We start from the raw sequence: 16876 nt of genomic DNA, 5'->3' as shown, positions 1-16876 counted from the left end.
CACTTGGAGCTACTCAAATGGGTACCGGCGCATTAGAATCAACAGCTAATACATCACCACTCAACAGACATATCTTTCGTCTCAACTCCGACTCACTGGAGGGAGAGTCTGTGATGAATAGCTTATAAGCCCGTTATCAACTACGCTGCATGAGCAATTGCTTTTGTATCATGGTCATGTTACTGGACTGCTAATCATAAGATCTCAGGTTCTATCCTCGCTCAATTCAATTCGCCACAGAGGTTTTCTCATTTAAGTATCTTGTCGTTTCTAACGGCATTATTTTAACGCAAAATTCCATATTGATTTCTTATATAGCTACTTCAAGTAACAAAAAAAGCTTTCAGGGGTGGTACAAAGAATATTTCATAAATGTGACAGAGATTATCTACAATTGTTAATTTCAAAATGTTATAAAAAATTCAATAACAAATGAAAAAAGAGTTTTTACATAAAAAAATTATTATTTTGTAGAAAAGGGAATTATCAAATTTTAAAACAGAAATCTTCCATTTATTCATCAGAATTTAATGTTTAGGCCTCTCACAATAAATAAAAATTGTTCTAAAATATTTTATTGTGAATTAAAACATTTTTTCTCACAATATTGCGACTTATTTTCGCAATTTTTTCGCTTTATAAGTCCTCGAATAATCCGACTTTATTGTTAAATATAAACATCTCCTCTCTTCATCTTTACTCTCCCCCCTAGTTTTATTAAATAAACTCATCCTGACGCATGGGAAAAAAAGGGGAGGATTTTTGAATCCATGAATAAACAGCATATAGATATATTGTGGCATTGTGAAACATTGTAATTTCAGTATAGAATCTTTGTCAGGATTTCAAAATTGGAATAGGGATGTAATGATCAGGCGGATAGACTTTTTGATTAACCGCCTTTACAGAAATTTGTTCCGATATTCGAAACATGTGAGTTTGATATATGTATATATATATATATATATATATATATATATGTAATGATATTTTAAACTTTTAATTTCAACTTAATTAATTTCTAAGTTTTTATCTTAATTTACTCCATAGTAACTTCATTCTAAAGTATTCTCTTATTTCGTGATCCAATTCCACTTTTCTACTTAATTAATTCAAGAGAAGCTTCATAAAATTGCTTAGTCAGCTAAACACCGAGATACTTTCACACGCTCGGCGTGAAGGGGTAAAAATGTCCAGTAAGCACATTCTTTCTTAAAAGATCCCTGTGTTTCCCTTGCATGTGATCGACATGCGTCAGAAATCCCTATCAGAATCTTATTAATATATTGGCACTGTGAAGAAATATTTTCCCTATCAAAATCTAAGGTTATATAAGGCGAGGGATAATTTATTTCGGCCCTTCTTCCCCACTTCGGCTTTTGTCTGCTCTGTGGCGGACGTCTTGTCCGCGTCTCTGCTTGTAAATAATTATGCTTTCCCGATGGATATTAAAAGGAATTTAAAAACATAAAAGGAGTCTCTTCACTGGTCACAACTGCACTCTACTTCACAACAAATAATGTTACATATTAAAAAGCCGACAGGATTCGAAAAGTATTACATATTAAAAAGTCGACAAGGATAGTTGCCTGTGAAAAATTGTCAAATGAACTGAAAGAATTAAAATTAAATCCGCGTGAAAGGAAAATGAATCGTGCAATAGCTCTTCGCCGACGCTCCTCGTTCCGGCCATCCGTTTGCTGTATCTCCGTGGCCGTGGTTCGAAATGACCAGCCGTCTACAGTCTGCCGTGGCATGACTTCGCTGCGTCTTTCCATACCAACCGATGCAATATCCCCTCATGTACCGTGCCTTCCGTAATTGGTGACCTCATCCGACATTCCTACTTTATTCTTCAATAGATATCCTTGTGTTTGTGCTCCATATCGTCATGTGCGTGTTCCTTATATCTTCAAGGATTTGGGTCTCCTTGTCATCATAAAAAATTTCTGGCTCCTTACCTGTGCTGAATAATCTCGATTCTCGACGTCATTTGCTTATTATATCATCACCACAATAATAATCGCCAGCTTTGCTCGCTAATGGTCTCCAGTGCTAAAGTGAATCAACCAGATTTTCAAAATATCACTTGTGATTTACGTCATCACCAAAATAATAGTCACCTGCCGTAGTCTCCAGTTCCAGTGCTCAAAATTGCATTTTGTTATTAATTAAAAAAGTGATTATTCTTCAAAAAGTGATCAGTGTTTAAAGAAAAAAAATCATCCATCAGCTGACTCAACGAGTGAAATTCGAAATTTATATTCTGTACTTTTGATGATTTGATTTTAAATTGCATTTTTCTGTTATAATATAATTGCAAATAATCTTGTTATATTATTATTCAAAATATCATGAGTTTTAGTTTAAAATATTGAGTTTTTAAATTTTTTCATATTTATTTAAAATTTATTCATAATATTATAATTTGTTGAATTTGAAATTTATGTGCATGTTATTAATAACTAAGAAAAAATGATTTCCCCAATTTAATTTAATTTATCTAACCCAAAGGTTTTTAAAAATTATGCATACAAACCTTGTGAAGGAAAAAAGTGGCATACCAAGATTCTTATATACTTAATAATTAATGGCACATGGTAATTAGACAAATGTAGTGAATACCTCAGGGGAAATATTTGCACCTCTGACAGTTATTGAGCTGCCGTCTGTTATCACTGTGTCCAAATACTTGTTTTTTACAAAATACAAATATTTTTTATATTACATATTATTTTTCTTTTCCAAATACTATAAGAGTATTTTGAGTCTTGCGTTTGTTATATTCATTCACAAGTGTTTTGTTTGATATTTTTAATTTTGCAATTATTATTGTCATTTCCAAATGATTTATTTGAAATATATGAATCTCACATTTACTTATATTTCCAAAAGTTTTATATGAAACCATTCAATTTTACAAGTATTATTCTCATTTTCAAGATTTTCATTACATATTTTTGAATCTTATATTTATGGTTTCAATTCCAATTGTTTAATACGAAATATTTCAATTTTGCAAGTATTATTTTCAGATCCAAGTTTTATCTGAAGTTTTGAATCTTGTGTTTTTATTTACAGTTAAAATACTTTACTTAAAATCATAACAATACTGAAATTTCATTTGGATGATATCATAATATTGATATTATATTTAATAATTTATATCTAAATTAATAATTTTGTTGAGTCAGACTTTCTAGAATTTAAGAATAATATAAGCAAGACTGTCAGATTATTTTCATCAAATTGTGAACTACAGAATAATAACAAGAATACACTTGTGCACTATATCATTTAATTTTTAATATTTTTTTATTACTGATGATTATTAAGATTTTTATATATTATTTTCACAAATATAATTCTTTTTATACTTCTAATGTAAAATGATGAATGGGATTTCTGAATTAATGTTTATATAATGTGAAGGTAAGGGAAACTTTGGTATCAGTTATAATATGCTTTTAAATTTTTCTTACTTGACCACCACTGTAAGATAAGGCTGTGTGTCAAGGGCCCGACATACTTTCACGTAGCAGTGGGGGGAAAAATGTAATGATATTTTAAACTTTTAATTTCAACTTAATTAATTTCTAAGATTTTATCTTAATTTACTCCATAGTAACTTCATTCTAAAGTATTCTCTTATTTCGTGATCCAATTCCACTTTTCTACTTAATTAATTCAAGAGAAGCTTCATAAAATTGCTTAGTCAGCTAAACACCGAGATACTTTCACACGCTCGGCGTGAAGGGGTAAAAATGTCCAGTAAGCACATTCTTTCTTAAAAGATCCCTGTGTTTCCCTTGCATGTGATCGACATGCGTCAGAAATCCCTATCAGAATCTTATTAATATATTGGCACTGTGAAGAAATATTTTCCCTATCAAAATCTAAGGTTATATAAGGCGAGGGATAATTTATTTCGGCCCTTCTTCCCCACTTCGGCTTTTGTCTGCTCTGTGGCGGACGTCTTGTCCGCGTCTCTGCTTGTAAATAATTATGCTTTCCCGATGGATATTAAAAGGAATTTAAAAACATAAAAGGAGTCTCTTCACTGGTCACAACTGCATTCTACTTCACAACAAATAATGTTACATATTAAAAAGCCGACAGGATTCGAAAAGTATTACATATATATATATATATATATATATATATATATATATATATATATATATATATATATATATATATATATATATATATATATATATAATGTGTGTGTGTGTGTGTAAGTCTGATTCTGATGCATAATAAGTGCGAAATTTAGAAAATTATCCTTTCTTTGGTGTAGGGCGAAAGCTTAAAAAAGATTTTGTGATTCGGATGTACAAATTATTTGAAATATAATTTAATACATTGCAATATACTAAAAAGTATAAAACTGATTATAATAACTCAAAACTTATTATTATAATTCTTAAATAAAAATTTCCGCTCAGTTCTCGTTTATGTTGATACAAGAATCTAGTGCTTAATATATGCTATGTTTACTGCATCGTTTGAAAAAAGAAAATTTTCACTTTTTTTGTTCTTTCGAAGTCACTAGGTCCCTGCCAAGATAGCTATTTTTAGCTTAACCATATTTATTTAATGCTATTTTTTTATTTAAATAAATTAATGTAAATGTATAATTTTATTTATTTGTTTATTTATGACGTCTTATGATGCTACAACATTTAGATTTATTAGAAGTATTATTTAAAACAGTCTTACGGAGTACATAAAATCAGCAATGATTAAATGATCTTAATGAAAAAGATAGAAACTTAATCAGTTTATCAGAAAAATCTTAGTATTCTTATAATTCGTTGAATATATTTTTGAAAATTTATTTGGCATCTGGTTAACATAACAATTTTATTCTACCTGGTAGCTACGTCCCCTTGTCAGGCCTAAGGCACTAAGCAGCCCGCCCAGTATGCATAATTGAAAATTAGTCACTAGTTGGGAAGAATTTGGAAATCAACCAGTTTTTGGTACAAAGCAAGGTATTGGTAAAGCAAGTGAATTATCCATTTATCGGGATAATTCACTTGCTTTACCAAAAAAATAAGATGAAATTCTCACGTAGAACTGCTCTTTACTGTAGTTTCTATATCTAATCATTCCAAGTGTAACGGCTTGTTTCCATACTAACAATTACATGTTATTGCAAGATTTGTTACGACTAAGAGTCAGCAAGAATAGGTCAAAGGTGCGTCGTATTTTCTCATATAGAATTTGATTTCTAAGATTTCTCTGGGAAAGGGAGAGTGCTAAAAAGTCATGTGACTATTGCGATGATATATTTAAGTAGCTTGAACTTTCATATGAATTAAAATTAGTATAATGGTTGTGCCTGAGAGATTGATATTTCATTTTTGCTCATTACTTTAATAATTTGCGTGCAATATACATAAAATTGATTATAAGGTATTGTAGCGGATTGGAATAAGCGAGGATAGAACCTGGGACCTTGTGGTTCGCAGTCCAGTAACATGACCACGATACAAAAGCAATTGCTTGGGTAGCGTAGTTGTTAACTGGCTTATATGCCTTTCACCACACTATACAAATATCAGTGTTAAAATAATTAACTTTTAGACTGATGAATTTTACTCTGCAACAATTCAATGCTTAGCAAATAAATTAATATTTATTCTTCCTTTTGCGCTTCATCTCCTGAAAATGTTCAAAATAGACTGAATGATAATATGCCTTCGTGGAATGCAATATTTCAACTAAGTACATACCTGCTGGATTTTAAAATCTTGCTATTGAGTGCCCCAAAGGTTGACATTGCAACAAAGAAAGACATAGTCCACGACAGCGGACCGAGCATTCGCTCTCCGAATGTCTAAAGAAAAAAAAATTAATTTTAAATTTTCTTGTTTTAAATAATTTAGTGGTTTAATTCTGTTTACATTTTGACAGTTAACATTTTACAAAATTATTCATACAAGCCTTCCCTTATTTGTTAAAAAAAAAAATTAAATTTAAACTTCTAGTAGCATCGTTGCATGATAATATTAGGGTTTGATTTGTCCGTCTATTTTACTTTTAAGTTTGCTCTTAATTATATAGTATCATATACATGCATACAAAAATATATTTAATAATGTCGCAACGCGCTTTAATTGTAGATCCAATAAATTGAGACAAGGAAAAATGGCGAATTAAAATATGCATAAAATTATTTTAACAAGTTATTGAAATTAGTAAAATGAATTGTACAGAAAAAAAAAATTAGTAACTGAAAAGTTCCTAAAGTAAACTTCTCTGAAAAGTTTATTTTTTAAATTTTTAAGTGACACGAAAATAGCTATTGTGCAGTAACATCCTCCAAGGTTATAGAAGAAAAAAAAATTTCATTTTAGAAAATTTTTAATTGAAATCCAAAATTTAAAAAAACAGTTTCTTATTGATTATCTGCTAACCTAAAAGTAATAAATAGTCACATTTTGTACCTGTAAGCCAAACGGGTTTGTTTTATAAGCATGTTTTTTAATTATGAAGCAAGTTTAATTACTACTGTGTACCAGCCTATGAATATTATTTCATTAATATACATTACTATCCTGATCAATTGTATCCTAAAATGATAATTTACTTTTAGAGCATTACAAATAATTACCCATAAGAATTTGCCTCATTTAATGAGAAATAATTCAGTAACTCAGTATTTCCTTTGTACAATAAACACTTAACGCAACTTTAACTGATGCTTTACTCCTCTTTACGCCTAATGTTTGTTTTTATTGCTTTATATCATGTCTACAACAGTTTTCGGCTTCCTGATTCCCCAGAAATAATGATTGTAAAGTTTTTTTTTAATATGATTGTATTCCAGAAAATATTTTGTTTTTTGGATAAATTCTAATCCTGTATTTGTGCTCTAGTATCACACATACCTGTAATGATATTTTAATTCTAATTTCAATTTAATTAATTTCCAAGATTTTATCTTAATTTAGCCCATAGTAGCTTCATTCTAAATTATTCTCTTATTTCGTGATCCAATTCCACTTTCGGTTTAATTAATTCCTCTGTAAAACTAATGTGCCATCAGTACTACGTCGCAAATGAAAGTGATCCCTTCGGTGCCCTTGAAAAGGTGTCAAAGGTCAAAACACGTATTCCATCGGCGTGTAGCCGGAAATCCTATCTTATATAAGACTAGTGATCATTTGTTTCGCGCTCTTCTTTACTTCTGCTTTTGTGCCGCACTGCTTCTGCTTGTAAATAAATTGCTTTCCCGAGATGGATATTAAAGAGAGAATAAAACGAATTTTAAAATACCAAGTCTCTTCACTGCATCAAACTTGCCTACTGCTGAAAAAAAATATGTTACATATTATTTAGCCGACAGGATTCGAAATCTTTACATACATATATTGTACAATATTATATAATATTAAACAATTTTGCGAATACAATATAATGTAATATTGACAGCTACAATAGTGGTTATGAAAAATGTGCAATAGTTTTTACTATTATCCCTATTGCAAACTGTGCAATAGTGGTTGTAAAAAGATATCAAATAACGCATTTGACAATATGTAGATTATTATCTGGGTTTCTTAAGAGCAGTTTACAATCCTCATATGTTGCTTTAATGCTTTTAATGCAACATAAATTTTTATATAATCTTGTGCGATTTCTAAATGTAAAACATTATTTTTGTATATTTGTAGTCTGTTCAGATTATATCGACTTTGAATTTTGGGAATGAATATAAAACATTTTTCCCAGTTTCGCATTGTATTCTATATGCTTGTTGTCTCCCCATTTTTTAACATTTAAGATTTCAACAAAACTATAAATCAGAATCTTAATTAAAAAAAAAGAGAAATAAGGAGTAGAGTGTTACACATTTATGGGTATCCTTAAATAAAATGTGAAGCATTTAACAGAATTTCAATGAAATTCAGCTCCTTCCATATTAAATTGCAGAAATTGCTTGTGATATCTTAGTTTCGTTGCAATTTATCCGGAGGACTTAATGCCATAGTCAAATCTAATCTAACTAATTAACTTAATTTAAATAAATTCTGATTATTTTTCATTTATATTATAGTAATTTTTTAAACATTTTACGACTTGAGAATCACAAATTTTTGAAGAAACGATTTATAAATTAATGAACTATTCTATTAATTAATTGAAAAAAATGAATGCACAAAATAAAATCATATTCATTTTATAAAATAATTTGAAAATATTTTACCACAAAGTAATAAAGTAGGTGAGTATGTTAAAAAATCTATTTTTTGCAAAATTATGAATTTTTAAAAAAAATTAACAATTTCAATGTTTGAACATTTTTTATAAAACCGTTATAATTTTATTTCTAAGTTTATTTTTTGGGAAGTTACATTGATTTTTATATTTTGCATTAACATATGTTATGATAGAATTTTACATCTTTAGATGCTATTTTCTAAAATTCTAATTTTTGATAGATTTCTCTTGCGAGAACCCTCCATGATTTGAAAATTGATGCATGTTTTTTTTTTCTGAAGTTCCTAAAATAGAGAATAGTAATGTATTCATTTAGGAATATTTTGTTTTAGTGCTGCACAATGTGAAAAACAAATTTGAAAATCTCTGGTTATTTATCAGCAATATTTAAAAAATGGATAGAAATACAACATTTTTTTAAATTCAGAAACTAGATAATATATTTTTTAAGCTCTCTGAAAAATTGTAAGAAAATCATTTGAAAAACATCTAAACCAGAAGATATTTTCTTTATGCATCTTTTTAGCCCAAAATGAGTTTCTTTTAATTTTTGAAAAACTTGTGCTTATTAAATAGCATAGTGTGGTTCCATAAATGTTGTTTTCAATCCTTTTTATGCAAATATTCAAAAATATAATTATTTTCGAACGTTTCCCAAAAAATTTATTTCGAAAGTTTTCGCATACCTAAATTAGAATATGAGAAAATGGGAAAATGACAAACTTACCACTGCTACAGCATTTGAAGCGAGCATTTCGTATGGAGTTAGAACAGCAAAATAAGCCACATTGGCCATGATGTAAATAACAGTAACAAGTGCTAAAGACCCAAAGATAGTTCTTGGTAAATTCCTAAAAATTGAAAAAAGAAAAAAAAATTCTTGTGAAATTTTATTTTATAACAATAGCTAAAATTTGTTTTCTGAATAATTTTTAACATTACTTGGTCGGATCTTTGAGTTCCTCAGTGATAAAAGTGATGCAATCCCTGCAAAAAAAGATTTTACAATAATGTGAATAATCTTATAATAAGTTTTGAATTTGGATTTATGGTTAATATGGTATTCAAGATAATATTTGTGAACAAATTATGAATTATATCAATAAACTAATTTTTTGGATATTTGTTTATGACATATTCAACATACACACCTCAATCGAACTTGATATCTTAAATTAGCATTCACGTTCTTAAATGTTTTATAAAAAAATAAGATACTTTTATGATAGCAGAGATTTAAACATGCCAAATCTGATGCCAGTATTTAACTACTATTTTTGGTCACGTTATATCAAGTTATACGTTATATTACACTAAGTTGCTGCGTTACGCAATATGTTGATGTATTACCAGTATTTGGGAACAGTCAAATATTGGTAATATATTAGCGGATGCTATTTATTTTACGTTTCAACCAAAATTTGACGGCAATGTTTGGCGACATCAAGTATATTAACTTGGCAAAGATTTCTATTGTCTTAATAGAAAAGTAATGATGTATTGTACCTACTCGTCGAAAATTTTGACTTCGATATTTCAATGAATCTATTCGTTTTAGATCGTTTTGTGTCCTAAAAAACATTTTGAATTCTTCCTGTTTCTATGCGGACAAGGTAATTAAAAATTAAATATAATGATGAATAATAATATTTAATGCACTGATAAAAATTTAGTATGCAACCTTCTCAAGAATCTAGATTTTTCATAAAATTTTCCGTAAATGGGTATCCAAATGGATAAGGGTCACAATGAAAAGAAGATTGACAAGAATACAAATCAAGACTCGATGCAACGTTATAACTTTATACGTCACATTAAACGAAAAGGCGGCAACAGCATGGGATACTATTCCAAGAGAAGGATCCAAAGAATAGGCCTGGGATAGCACACCTACAATGTTAGAAGACCATATGTCAAACGTGATGACAAGAAACTTGGGTTGACCGCCAATCAGTCTGTATTTTCAAAAACATGTAAACACCATAACTCAAAAATGCAATGACTGTGATTTTGTGACAATAATTGTAATTTGAGGCCAAATTTTAATTTCAATCTTTTGAATTTTTTTTTAAATACATAGTCCTTTTTCTGTTACCTGTGCATTAACCTCTTCTCAGAGAAATGTATCCAAATTAAATCGCCAAAGATCGCACGTTATTAGACACTTTCATTATTATTTTGAATCAATGGGATGCAGTTAATAATATACAAGTATATTTATTAGAGAAAATGCAAAAAAAATGTCCGGGAAAATTTTTTAAACTTCTGCTAGTTGGACAAAGATAAAAAATCGACTCATTTTTCGAATATGATGTCAAATTTTGAAAACGGGTAGCTTTCTGTGACATAACAGCAATTTGATATATAACTTTGTGTTAATTGGACAAAGAATGCGTGAAAATTAAAAATAATATTAACATTGTTACCCATTGCTAATTTTGACCGCCAAATAGCACTATGATACAACTAAAGCTTATTTTTAAATAAAAACTTTTATATATATATATATATATATATTATTTTATAAATATGAATAACTTTTAAAATACATAATGGAGCAGTTCTTTTTTCTTCTTTGAAGTCAAGTGAAATAATTCTTAATTATTAAATTTTATGTTTTCCTATCTCTTTCTACTATTTAATGTTTTTTTTATTGGCATTAGAAAATATATTGGGATTCAGATTTTTAAGCTGTGGATTGAAATTCCTAAATTAAACATTTTATTTATAGACAAGTAGTAAAAAAAAAAAAAAAAAAAAAAAAAAATAGCACTGCAAAATGCTAGTATACCAGCTAGGAAAAAAAAGTCAGTAGTCTAAAATACTTATTTTTCAGAAAATTATAAATGCTTACCATCCTCCAAATGCATAAATTCCATGATAAAAGGCCAAAGCATAAAAGCCTGGTTTAGTAGTTGTTCCTTCAAATGCGTTTTCGAAATTTCTCGTGTTTCCTGCAAAAATTGAGATAAATATTTTCTCAATTTATTGCTTCTTAATTAAGTATATAAGTTGAAATTTGATATATTTATATAAGTCACATTATTATTATATTATATCAAATTATTATTATATAATAATAATTATTATATTGTATCAAATTATTATCATGTTATAATTATTATTATATTGTATCAAACTATTGTTATATTATAATTATTATTATACTAGCCGCCTTTGACGACCAACCGGTCGCCAATCTTAATGCTCGTTAAAATTTTAATAGTTAAATATTTTCTGTAATTCCTACTTTAATTGCTTCTTCATTAAAATATTCCAAAATTTAAAATTTCAATTCACTCATAATATTATAAAGACCTTCAGTCATAACGTAATCTGTATCTCTCTCATTTTCTGTTAGCTCCCGTAGAATTTATGCTTTACATTAAATTAAAGTGTAAATGATTAATCTGCAATTAATATAATAATATTTTTTACTGAAACAAAGCATTTTTTTAATAATATGATTACTGATAATAGAGTCACTGAGCTTTAAACTTTATGGGCACTAAAGAGTATCTTTCTTAATTTATGTATTATCTCAAGAATTTGTCAACAAAATTTTCTGAGATTCATCGTGAACAGATCGATTCATTAACAATGTTTCATTTTAAATGCATCAAACACTAAGAAAATAAAATGAATCGTTTAAAATAATCGGTCGAAAACAGGTTTAAAAAAACTACTTAAAAAACGATGTACTTAAAACTATAAGCATATACAAAAAATATATATAACTAACATAAATACAATTTACTTACAAAAGCATGCAACTAACCTAAAAATAATTTAAATCATTGAAAACAGGTAAAAAAAAACTACTTAAAAAATGATGTACTTAAAACTATAAGCATATACAAAAAATATATAACTAACATAAATACAATTTACTTACAAAAGCATGCAACTAACCTAAAAATAATTTAAATCGTCCGTTGATAATGGTTGTCATGGCAACAATCGGAACAGAATGCGCATGCGTGAATTTTCTTCGCCAATTACGGTAACGCAAATGCGTGAATTTTTCTACGCCAGTTGGAGTAACGCTATGCAGATTATACATTTTTAATTTCCTTTATTCTGTGTTATTTTAATTCAAAAGTACTTCAGAATGAATCTGAAACATGGATTAATTAACAATGCTTAATTTGAAATGCATAAAACATTAAGAAAATAAACAGAATCGTTTGAAATAATCCGCCGAAAAACTTTAACCATAGCCTTATTTCTGTTGGGAGAAAAAAAAACAAAAAACAGAAGCCTTACTCATTTGGCGGTGGGGAAAATGAAAGATTTTTTTGGCGGAAAAATTGGCGGTGGAGAAAATGGAAGATATTTTTGGCGGGAAAGTTAGCTTTTAATTAATAATTAAAATTCTAATTAAAATTTCAAAAAAAGGGACCCCAGGCGCACCTTCCCGACCTCTAAGGAATACATGTACCAAATTTGATAGCTGTATATTAAATGACCTTGCCTGTAGAGCGCCAACACACACACACATACATTGAGTTTTATTATAAGTATAAATTATATCAAATTATTATATTTTTTGATATATTATATTGAAAATATATACGTTAAAATTTGATATTTAACTTGGAAATAAGGAAAACACGACAGTATATACAGATGATTAAAACTTGATGTTTTTGTATGAAACACATTTATAACTGATATTTCCTTCGCAGAGCCTTTTCTTTGTAAATATTGGGTTTTTAATGGATTTTTATTGCGAGGATAAAGCTGAATATATAACATTAATATTTATGATAGAAGATTTTCAAATAGTAAGAACCCATTTATTAAGTGGCAATAGTAAGAAGTATACTTCTGATTGGTTATAATATCTCATTTAAAATACATTAAAAAAAAATAAAACTATGAAGTTTGACAAATATAAATCTTGAATAATAATAATAAGGGATTTTTTATATAATTATTTAGTATATAATTAGGTATTTTATACAAGTTTCCGTAAACTTAAATCCATGCATAACAAGCCATTGTAAGATTTATTATTTTATGATAATAATTCAATTCTATTGCAATAAATTTATTTGAAAATAGCAAGTAATTTTAAAAACATTTTTAAAGTCAATTCCTACTTAGTTCAACAAAGAAACCTTTTATTTTAGTTACTTTTTATTAAATAATTGCAATTAAGAGAAATCTGTTTCTCCCATATAAAACTAAAATTAATTAAATTTAATTAACCCTTATGTTCATTTTGTATAGTATACCATACATACAACTTTATAAAAATATACTACCACTATAAAATAATTTTTAACTTAGCTTTATTAAACACATGAAATTTCTAGACGTTTTATTTATTTTTTGATGTTTTTATAGCGTCAAGAAGCTACCTATATACATTTTTTTTGCTTTTCTTCAAAAAAGCAATCTTGCCACGATAAGGGTTAATGAATTAATATTTGAAGAAACTGTATTAACATCAAGTATATAAATATACACAGGGAGAGTGTGAAATAGTAGGAATTGAAAAAATAGACGCATGCTTCCAAAACAATTATTTCAGACTATAAATCAAAAATAATTTTAAAAAATGAGTTATTTACATTAATTTTTCTGCTCAAATATAACTACTTGATTAATTATTTCTATTCAATATTATAACACTTTAAGATACTCGATGATAATGAGATTAGAGACTCGTTACAGTTTATCACACTGATAGAACTGAGACAATCAAATGGAATTGCTAAACTAGTTGATTAAGCATGTATGCTTTCTCATTCGATATAACTTTTGAACTATAAGATAACTAATTATCCTGATTAGCTTATCATTGTCTGGCTGACGAGGTTGACTTTGCAAACTAATTTATTCCTACTTTCGCCATTATGGTAGTATTTTACTTGAAATAAATAAACTATTTTCGCCCTCTATAAACTATTTTGGCCAGTTTATGATTTTCTTTAGCAATTTTTACTTTTTCATATACATAGTATAGAGAAAATATAGCAATTGGCGAAAAATTCGAATTCGAGATTTTGACGAATTTCTGCGTTTTAGATTTCTCCGAGTTCGAAAAACACATTTTTGGAAAATGTCCGCCTGCCTGTTTGTGTTAAAGACAATTCGAAAACAATTTGAGCTAGACGGATAAGATTTAGTATACGGTCTTTATACCAAATTTGTAGATTTCTATCAAGTTTTGAACAAAAACCATTCAGAATTAAGTCTGTCTGTTCGAATGTAAGTTAGCACGATCATTACAAAACGAAAAGAGCTAGATGGATAAAATTCAAAATACAGATTTAACATCTATAGTGGAGACGCCTATCAAATTTGGAGCCAAATCCAATTATGGGTTGACTTTCTGTACTTTCAGAAACATGCAAGCGCGATAATTCAAAAGCGCAATGTCTTAATTATATGAAATTTGGTAAGGAATTTTGTGACTACAAGTGCAGGTTTGCCAAATCTTTGTTTGAATGATTGAGAAAAACGTGTTTAAAACACAAAAATCCAATTTTCAGATACTATTAACGGTATGCCAAGGGTTTAATCGCCAAAACACTCGCCAAGAGTGACACGATCGATTCAGTAAAAATGTTAAATTCAAACCCAAAAGTTAATATTTCATAACTTTTGTACGCAAATACCATGCAAGGCATTCTCTGGCATGACAAATTTATTAATGAGTATGCTAGAAAATTTTAAAGAGATCACTCCCTCTATTTAGGATGTAAATTATAAATTAAAGTAGTTTTTGTTTTAATTTTGCCGCTTTTTCAATTGACACAGCGCGAGTTATCATTCTTTTGTCATTTTATATGATCCTAATGAAATACAACTTATTTCAAATCCACTGCTGAATTGAGTCACCTGCCTTTTACAAAAATAAATTTTCCTCTCTCTTGTTTTTGTCTACTCTCCTAATGACTAACGTTCTGAAAGGAAAACCAGCTGCTTTCCCTAGACTAGTATACACTTGAGAATCGAATGATTCAAATGAAATATGGATATGAAATTAGGCCTTCCCCGCCGAATTTTGCAAGGTCAGAGCTGTTAATTTTCTTCATTCGCTGTTGATAAAGAATGAGTATATTGATAATGAATGAGCTTTGATAATGATTGATAACGCTGTTGATAAAGAATGAGTATATTGATAATGATTGATAACGCTGTTGATAATGAATGAGCTTTGATAATGAATGACAACGCTGTTGATAATGAATGAGCTCGGATTGCATTCGTCTCGTTCCTATAGTTCAGCTTGGTTTTGAAGTAAAAATAATTTGATCGAACTGTCCATCAACCAGTCAGGCTCGAACGGTTCATGAACGTTGTTACGAACCATTTGGCTGACAGATTTGTGAGATGACTTTATAAAACAGTTTTCATTGCGCATTTTTTCATTGAGAATTTACAATTGCGCGCGCATAGACAAAAAAAGTCAATGAAGCTTTACAAATAAATTGGCGATTTTATAAACTTACGGAATATTTTATTCCTAGTTTCTGGAAGGATTCATACAGTGTTTATTTTTATTTTTTAATTTTCAGCATTTATGTAGAGGTTTTTAGTAAATGCGGATTAAAATCAAAGTAGACGTTTTACAAGTAGACGTTTTTCCATGAATAGAGAATTTAATTGCACTAACATTCATGTAATTGTTGTTGTTCATAAGAATAAAATTAGAAAATTATCATAGATTATTTGATGTTTTCTAATACCAATGGAATCAACAACCTCTCAAAATCTACAAGTATCTTCGAATGAATATTTATAACAAACATGAAAAATTGTCCCATCTTTGTAAATCAAGAATTACTTCTAGCGTACAAAAGAGAATTAATGAAATTTGAGAATTTACAAGGACTAAATAGTTAACTTGTTAGAGATTAATGAAAAGTATAACTTGGCGAAATATGTCAAAAATATTATAAATTTAATGCATAATAATAAATATAAATAGAAATAGTTTCCAAAATAAAGTATTACAATAAATGAATAATAAACACAAATAATTTGAATGCTCTTCGAAAAATATATTGCAAAATAAATGAATCAAACAACGGAATGTAAATTAAGTTAAACATAAACATGGAATTCATGAAATGTATAATAAGTAGGTTGACTAAGCGGATACTTTATACTCTCATTAGACCAGGGCGTTAAGAAATATTACCGATAATACGGATTTTCCAAAATATAATATGAAATGTAAGTACAACTACGAAGGATATTTTTTTATATGCAGATACTTTTATAAAAATAATCTTATTTTGTAAATAGAATGTTTAAGTTAATATGATTCAAAAAGGAAAAACAAAAAGTCAAACAAAATAATGCATTATCTTAACCCCAAAATTAATTCTTTGAAACATGTGCTACCAACATATATATATTATCTTCATATTTACAGTAGAAATAATATAAAAATAAATCTTACCTAAATACAAATGATAAGCACCAGCAATAATAATGATGATAAGAGCTAAGATTTTTGTTGAAGTAAGGACGCCTTGCACACGAGTCGCCCATTGTACCTTTCGGCAATTAACATACGTTAAGAAACCTGAAAATTTCATTCTATTGTAATTTTCAAAAAACTTTCATTTAAAAATGTTTATATTATAATAGTGAATCCTATATATCATCGGCTGACATCATT

At 28.3% G+C, this 16876-nt stretch overlaps 1 protein-coding gene across 1 annotated transcript in view; it reads right to left on the bottom strand.

Moving 5' to 3' along the window:
• Nucleotides 1–16876, bottom strand: part of LOC129972359 (Y+L amino acid transporter 2-like) — a 42627-nt gene that overhangs the window by 11905 nt on the left and 13846 nt on the right. Inside the window, exons 2-6 of the mRNA XM_056086475.1 lie at nucleotides 16655–16780; nucleotides 11087–11186; nucleotides 9175–9219; nucleotides 8960–9083; nucleotides 5742–5845 (exon numbers count right to left, since the gene is read on the bottom strand). Of these exons, the coding sequence (XP_055942450.1) occupies nucleotides 5742–5845; nucleotides 8960–9083; nucleotides 9175–9219; nucleotides 11087–11186; nucleotides 16655–16780 (499 nt within the window). The remainder of the gene's footprint in view (nucleotides 1–5741; nucleotides 5846–8959; nucleotides 9084–9174; nucleotides 9220–11086; nucleotides 11187–16654; nucleotides 16781–16876) is intronic.

This window comes from Argiope bruennichi, chromosome 6, assembly GCF_947563725.1.
Source record: "Argiope bruennichi chromosome 6, qqArgBrue1.1, whole genome shotgun sequence".
NCBI classification, from domain to species: Eukaryota; Metazoa; Arthropoda; class Arachnida; order Araneae; family Araneidae; genus Argiope; species Argiope bruennichi.
Note: the sequence above shows the minus strand (reverse complement) of the source record. Positions and strands in the feature narration are given on the sequence as shown.